At 36.8% G+C, this 7,971-nt stretch overlaps 1 protein-coding gene across 1 annotated transcript; it reads right to left on the bottom strand.

Moving 5' to 3' along the window:
- Positions 1-548: 548 nt before the first annotated feature.
- Positions 549-1,269, bottom strand: LOC111985441 (ankyrin repeat-containing protein BDA1). Its single transcript, XM_065782617.1, has 2 exons — positions 670-1,269; positions 549-581 (listed from the first exon to the last, which is right to left on the bottom strand). Exons 1-2 carry the CDS (start codon positions 1,267-1,269, stop codon positions 549-551), a joined length of 633 nt encoding a protein of 210 aa, XP_065638689.1.
- Between the last annotated feature and the right edge of the window lie 6,702 nt (positions 1,270-7,971).

The raw sequence follows: 7,971 nt of genomic DNA, 5'->3' as shown, positions 1-7,971 counted from the left end.
CATGCAAACCTTATTCTTAAGAGGAAATCCACTAATAAGCAAAAAGACGACACACAAAGATGCAGTGAAAGAGATGGTATTGTAAATCATGAACATTAAGAATCCGTAGTTATGATTAAAGTCACATGCTAACACCGAATTTCCAGCCATACATGTTGAATTTAGGTCGTATTTCCACCATAAGTATCGTTCACATTTGGTTGCAAAACACCGCCTACGGGGTTGATTACTGGTTGGAAAGTGATAGTTGTGATGACAGTAGCCACCACCATTAGTGCACCCCGCGTCTCTTCTAACCAATCACCTTGGTACCTCAAGTACTTTAACCATTTATTCCACCTTTTCTTGTTGACCTCTTTCGTTTTGCTGAATCATGGTGACCAACAACAATTTCTAATGATGGTGAGAGATTATTTTTCTTCGCTGTTCTTACGGCACAGGCACCCATGAAGATGTTTTGAATGGAGGAGCATTTCAAGTCTTTTGGATAGTGATTTAAGACCTTGAGGCTGTAAGACCCATCTTATTTAAGGCATCTGCTCCTTCTTTCACTTAGACACAGAAAGCAAATATTTTACTATCTGCAAAAATGAAAATTTTGTTTATGAAAGACTAAATATATGAAAAAAAAAAAAAAAAAAAAAAAACACACAAAACCAAAAAACCAACCCTACTCTGTAGCATCACAGCTAAATGCAAGACAGTGTTGCCACCTTCGTGGTCTTTGGAATTGAGAAAGCCTGCTTCGTTACTCACAAATTCCACCAACAGTTTCAAAGAATCTAATTGGTTGTATTTGACACATAAGTGCAAAACAGTTTCTCCCCCATCTAACACAACTTGAGTTATTGAGTTAGGTTGGGCAATGATCAACTTCCTTACAACCTCAACTCGTCCTCTCATGGCTGCATAGTGGAGAGGAATTCTACCATCTTGATCACTAACCAAACATACATCGCTATTTTCATCTAACAATACTTGGACGATCTCTGTGTGGCCCTCAGCAGAAGCCAAGTGAAGTGGGCAACGTCTGTGGGAGTCCAACTCTCGACTTAGTTGGGGTTTTAGAAGTAGAAGGGCTTTACTAAATTCAAGGTGGCCAATTAAAGCTGATATGTGTAATGGAGTTTCGCTCAAAGAAGTCAATGAAATTTTATTAAGCAAGTGTGGGTCTTTAAGGATCAACCTATCCAACGTGGTTTTACACCCATTTCCTGCTGCCTTGTAGAGTTCTATCATATCATTACCTTCTTGTCTAATTTGAGCCATTTCCATTTTCTTTCCCAGTGTGGTGTTTGTGAATTGTTATAACAGGAAAGAAGCATATAAATAGATGAATGTAGTCTCCACGCCAATATTCTATTATAGTCCACTGCTTGAGACTATATCATCGTGGTGTTGATAGATCAGTACTGGAGTTGTTGGACGACTTTGAAATTTCATGGTCAATTGCATATTAGAGAGACACTGACACAAGGAATTAAAGGCCAAACCACACACGTTTTCCTTGAAGTAAAATTTTGTAGGTGAGTTCCAAATATGATGAGTATTAAAAGTTTGCTTGAACTTTTGTTTGAAAAATCACTGTAATATAATATCTGAAGTGAAATTGGGAAAAGCATTAGGTTCAAAATCTCGCCCACATGCAAAAGAAAATTATATTTAGAAGATTTTGAGATTGTTTGGTTAATTTGTCCTATTTATTTATTTTATTTTATTGTTAATGTATAGTTTTACTGTTTTACACTTTTTCCTTTTAATTTTCTTTAGATATAAATGTCTTTTATTTATTTTATTATTTAAATATAATAAAACACATAAAATAAACTATATCAAATGATCAAATAGAAGCACCATGCACTGATGATAACTATTTCATAGGAGCATTATATTAATATTTCAATTCTCCCGATTACCATTTCTCTTGGTTTATAGAATTTGATGTTGCGGAAGTTTGAAAATAGCATACACGATACTTTCTTAATGGGACAGAAACTAAACTATTAGCTTCTAGTAGTAAACCTCAAATTCATGAAGGGTTTTTCAAAATCCACAAGGAGATAAATTGGAATCCACTAGGAAAAAAAAATTGACAAAAGTTTGTATTTTATTGATAATAGTCTGATTTGCCTCTGATGGTTACAAAACATATAAATATTGAAAGTAAAACCTTGTGACGTCTAGAAAACGTCCAAAACTCTAATTCGCACTAATTATGCCATTAGGTGACAAAATTTCAAAATTTACTTAAAATGGCAAAATTGAGTTAAATGCAAAATCATAAACTATAGACCTTTAAGGGTCCACTCAAAATAGACTCGACCTTATTATGACTTTTCAACTAAAAGTTATTATGGAAAAACAAATATTACCATCAATAGCAAAAATACTGTTTTCAAGGCCTTAATAAAATTAGGGATAATTACAGTAAACTCACCTGAGATTAGGCCCGTTTTCACTTTGCCTACCCGTGATTCAAAACTTATCACTTTGCTCACCTGAGGTGCCATCCGTTAGAGATCTGTTACCCAACTCTCTCTTTGCCGTTAGAAAAACACATTTTTAGAGAAAAACAAATATAACAAAGATCAAAAAGTTAGGGTTTTTTATTACTTAAAAACTTCTTTTGAGAATAAAACACAAATCAACAGTATTTCTTAAGCAAGAAAAAGCCTAATGGAATCGCCGATCACCTTCGCATCCTCTTGCAGTGGCTCTTCTTCGCTACTGCTCTGCGAAGGTTCCTTCTCCTTCTCCTTCTTGTTACTCTTGTTGTTCTTATTCTTAGTTTGTTGTGGTGGTTCCTCTTTGGGCTCGACTTCATCTTCGGGAAGCTTGATACGCTTGAGCCTCTTCCGCCTCAACGGGCTCTTCCCCGATGGCCTCCGCGGCGCCTTTTCCGCCTCATCGCTAGTCGGGATCTGCACAAACCTCGTTGGTATGTGCCTTTTCTGCCTTGGCAGGCTCTCCCCCGATGGCCTCCACGGTGCCTCTTCGGCCTCATCACTCGTCAAGATCTGCGCGAGCCTCTTCCGCCTCGGCGGGCTCTCCCTCGATGTACTCGCTTGATGCGGGTGCGATTATTCATGCCCTCTGCTTCAGTCCTAATAGGTACTGGCTTTGCACCGCCACAGAGCAGAGCATTAAGATCTGGGCCACGGAGCAGAGCATTAAGATTTGGGATTCGGAGAGTAAGAGCATTGTTGAGGATTTGAAGGTGGATCTCCAGACTGAGGCTGAGAAGGCCGATGACACCACCTGTATAATTTGAGCTTTTTTTTTCTTTTTTTTTGAATTTATATTATGTTATGTTTGATTAATGTGTGTTTATTTGTTTATTGGTTATTGGATGTGGATATGGATAATTTGTTTAGTTTGGGTTTAGATCTCAGATGGGTCTTGTTATTTTGCTATTTAACCCTTGTTAAAATCATACTTTGTTATTCGTTTCATTTCTTAAGATTGGTATTCGATGATAATTAAATGATTAGGATTGGATAGCATGGTAGTTTAAATTATCATGTGAACATTTTGTGCAGCAAAAGCTTACGCCGATGTTCTTAAAGAAGTTCCTAAGTAATAAAAAGTCTTAACTTTTTGATCTTTGTTATGTTTGTTTTTTTTCTAAAAATGTGTTTTTCTAACGGCAAAGAGAGAGGTGGGTAATAGATCTCTAACGGAAGGCACCTCAGGTGGGCAAAGTGATAAGTTTTAAACTACGGGTAGGCAAAGTGAAAACGGGTCTAACCTCAGGTGGGTTTACTGTAATTATCCCATAAAATTATTTGCCTCCAAAATTTTGTGATTGCATAATGGAAGTAGATCAAAAGGGGTATTTACTTTAGTCCACAAGCACACGGAGAATCTAATCCTTTGCTTGAGCAATGCACAATTACGTGAAATTTTGAAAGATGAATCTGGCAAGGCAACTTGTGCGGAACCTCCAGTGTTTGATAATGAGCCGTGGTATTGAAAATAATAGTAGAGGTTGGGCATAATTCAGGTTTCTTGGAACTTTTCACTTAGGCACTTTGACCAAAAAAGTGTGAAGTTATGACGGGCTATGCACTATGTTCAAATTCAATCACATATATCAGGGACTAGACTCTAGAGAAAGGGAACATCCAGAAATTATTTGGGCCCTAGAATTTTTTTTTTTTAGGTGCTATATGAGCATTTGGATTGTGTTTTGTGAGGGGTGTTTGTGCATTTGCGTCTTCCCCCTCCCCACCCCCCCCCCCTTTTTTTTTTGATGCATGCGAATTACACAGGGTCCCCTTAGTCAATTCGAGGTGACTAGCGTCTTAAACTTGAAAGGATTAATAGAGTTTTTGGTTTAATTTATGCTTGCTTCATTTATAATTCTTACATACATAAATACTAGTGAGGAGATGATACTCATCACAACAAATTTCTAAAACATAGGATCCAACTCCTATTTGGATTGAAATACAAATACTAATCCTAATCCTAATTTATTGCAGAAATTCTCATCCTAATCTACTGGTGAAGCTTATATCTTCTTATATATTGTTATCCACGTGCAATGCAATCTCCTTTTGGTGTTGTCTGAAGTCTAAACCATAGCAGAATCCTAAACTCACCATCTAAAGGTTGTACTTGTCATGGTACATATATCTCAAGTTCAAATTTTTGGGTACGACGATGTGATATACTAATTTGACTTAAAGTCTATTTCCTCCCACTGTTTGAAACAATTAGTGCACTAGGTGGGGTTGAGATTAGGTTATAGTTCAACTCATATGAAGGAACGCCCATAACCTTGTTAGGAGTTAGGACATATGTGGTTCACATGTTAAGAACATATGTCATGATTTTATGTAATTGGCTAATCCTTTGACAAAACGCACTTTACTTGTATTTAGGTAAATCTAGGATGTGTTGAAATACTTCAAGAAATCATGTTTCAAGATCAAGTGTTGAAGCCTTCAAGTTTGTCTAAGATTCAAGCTGAAAAGTGCCTGTTATTAAATCTCGACAGCTAGCATCTATCGAGACCTGTAGAGTTGTTCAGCCCATGGCTTAACAGCAGCTCACAATAGGGTATCTGTCAAGGTTTATGAAAACAGAATTTCAGTTCTGTTTTGACTCTAATCCGTGTTTATGTATTTGGGTCTTCTTTTCTCCTAACTCTAGACATATAAAAGGATTGTTTTAAGGGCCGTCAAAGTGTACACAAGTTGCACAAGCATTGAGCAAAGTCTGTTTAAGCAATTTGTGATAGGAGACAAAATTTTGCCCTAGTTCATCTCTTCTGAAGAAGTTGCTATGTATGTGCACCTTTGGGTTTTGTGACCAAGCATCTTCTTGATCTTCATCTTGGATGAACTGAAGAACTTTGCAACCAACAACTCTTTCTAGTTGGTGATTGAAGTTGCATACTGAGATCCGCGCAATTGGTTAGTCACGTACTTGGGAGACGTGTATCAAAAAGGAAAATTGTCACTACAGAACAATCCAATTGGGTATTGGGTAAGAGTTCAACTGTAGGTTGGTAAGGTACTTAGATTCTTTATTTGTAATCGCTTGTTGTGATAATAGTAGAATTTCGGGAGTGGTGACCTGAAAATCACCTGATGGGGTTTTTGTCGACAGGTTTTCCTATTCGTAAACAAATCATTGTGTTATTTATTTTTCGCTGTATTATTAGTTTATTTGTGATTTGTTTGTGCTACCACGTATTTGCATGTTAATTTGATTAATTCATAACTTGGCTAATTAATCAATTAATTTAATCACAATGGGTCAATACGTTTTTGGCCTATCAAGTGGTATCAGAGCAGGCACACTCTGATTAGGTTTAATCTTTGCTGTGTTGATCTATTGACCCNGAAATACTTCAAGAAATCATGTTTCAAGATCAAGTGTTGAAGCCTTCAAGTTTGTCTAAGATTCAAGCTGAAAAGTGCCTGTTATTAAATCTCGACAGCTAGCATCTATCGAGACCTGTAGAGTTGTTCAGCCCATGGCTTAACAGCAGCTCACAGATAGGGTATCTGTCAGGTTTATGAAAACAGAATTTCAGTTCTGTTTTGACTCTAATCCGTGTTTATGTATTTGGGCTTCTTTTCTCCTAACTCTAGACATATAAAAGGATTGTTTTAAGGGCCGTCAAAGTGTACACAAGTTGCACAAGCATTGAGCAAAGTCTGTTAAGCAATTTGTGAAGGAGACAAAATTTTGCCCTAGTTCATCTCTTCTAAGAAGTTGCTATGTATGTGCACCTTTGGGTTTTGTGACCAAGCATCTTCTTGATCTTCATCTTGGATGAACTAAGAATTTGCAACCAACAACTCTTTCTAGTTGGTGATTGAAGTTGCATACTGAGATCCGCGCAATTGGTTAGTCACGTACTTGGGAGCGTGTATCAAAAAGGAAAATTGTCACTACAGAACAAATTCAATTGGGTATTGGGTAAGAGTTCAATGTAGGTTGGTAAGGTACTTAAGATTCTTTATTTGTAATCGCTTGTTGTGATAATAGTAGAATTTCGGGAGTGGTGACCTGAAAATCACCTGATGGGTTTTTGTCGACAGGTTTTTCCTATTCGTAAACAAATCATGTGTTATTTATTTTTCGCTTATTATTAGTTTATTTGTGATTTGTTTGTGCTACCACGTATTTGCATGTTAATTTGATTAATTCATAACTTGCTAATTAATCAATTAATTTAATCACAATGGGTCAATACGTTTTTGGCCTATCAAGTGGTATCAGAGCAGGCACACTCTGATTAGGTTTAATCTTTGCTGTTTGATCTATTGACCCCTGTTGTCATGGCTGTAATTGGCTTGAAGAGATCTTTGTTGTCAAATACATCTTGTTTTTCTAATCATTATTTGTTTGAGTGTCTCAGAAAATACAAGTCTAAAAGTTATTTGAATTTTTTTATGATGACTATTCGAAAAGATCTCAATTTGGCTAAGAAGAAACTAGACTGTCTCAAAATGAAAATTTGCAAAGGAGTTCGTCTGAGAAGAGTGAAAGTTGAAGGCTTAGCTCATAAAAGATAGTTGAGAGAAAGCACAATTCCCACTAATTTGTCATCGAAGCACGAAGTGTGTTTTATGATGAAGTCTACATTTAAAGTGATGACACATGTTTGTGGTACCTTAACAGTGGTTGCTCAAGACATATAACTGGAGACCAATCTCTCTTAAGGTTTTCGAGTCTAGGAAAGGTGGCAATGTCACTTTTGGTGATGGGAGCAAGTCATAGATTAAAGGGAAGGGAATCATCTCTCTACCTGGACTGCAAGACATTGCAAATGTTCTTTATGTAGAAGGTCTAAGGGTGACACTGTTGAGCATAAGTCAGATATGTGATCAAGATCATGGTACTATTCTCAAAGGGAAAGTGTCTTATCATGGATGAGACTGGAAAGAAACTCATTAGTGGTGTTCGCACTTTAGATAACTGTTATGGATTAGTTCTCGATGTTGATATTGTGTGTAATAGCATTCATTTGCCTAATAAAGATCTATGGATCAACGAATGGGACATGCTAGTTACAAGCATTTTTCTATTGTATCTAAGCATGAATCAGTCTTGGGGATACTAAAGCTTAGTAGAATGAGCAATGTGGTATGTGGACCATGTCAGCTTGAAAACAGATGAAAGCTAAGCATCCAGGTACTTAGACATCAGCTACATCTAGACCATTGGAGCTTTTACATTTAGATCATATAGGTCCAACTAGAACCGAGTCTCTTGATAGTAAAGATAAATCATGGTTGTGGTAGACGACTTCACTAGATACACTTGGGTCATTCTCCTACGATCCAAGTCTGATGCTCCTAAGCACATTAAGGCTTTGTGTACAAGATTGCAGAATGAAAAGAGTCTAAAGATTAATCGAATTCGAAGTGACCATGGTAAAGAATTCGAGATCTCATATATAGAGTCCTTTTGCACAAGATCAGGTATATCTAAGAGTTCTTTGCTCCTATT

Source organism: Quercus suber, unplaced genomic scaffold, assembly GCF_002906115.3.
Source record: "Quercus suber isolate HL8 unplaced genomic scaffold, Cork oak 2.0 scaffold_16, whole genome shotgun sequence".
Lineage (NCBI taxonomy): Eukaryota > Viridiplantae > Streptophyta > Magnoliopsida > Fagales > Fagaceae > Quercus > Quercus suber.
This window is presented reverse-complemented; position numbering and strand designations above follow the sequence as displayed.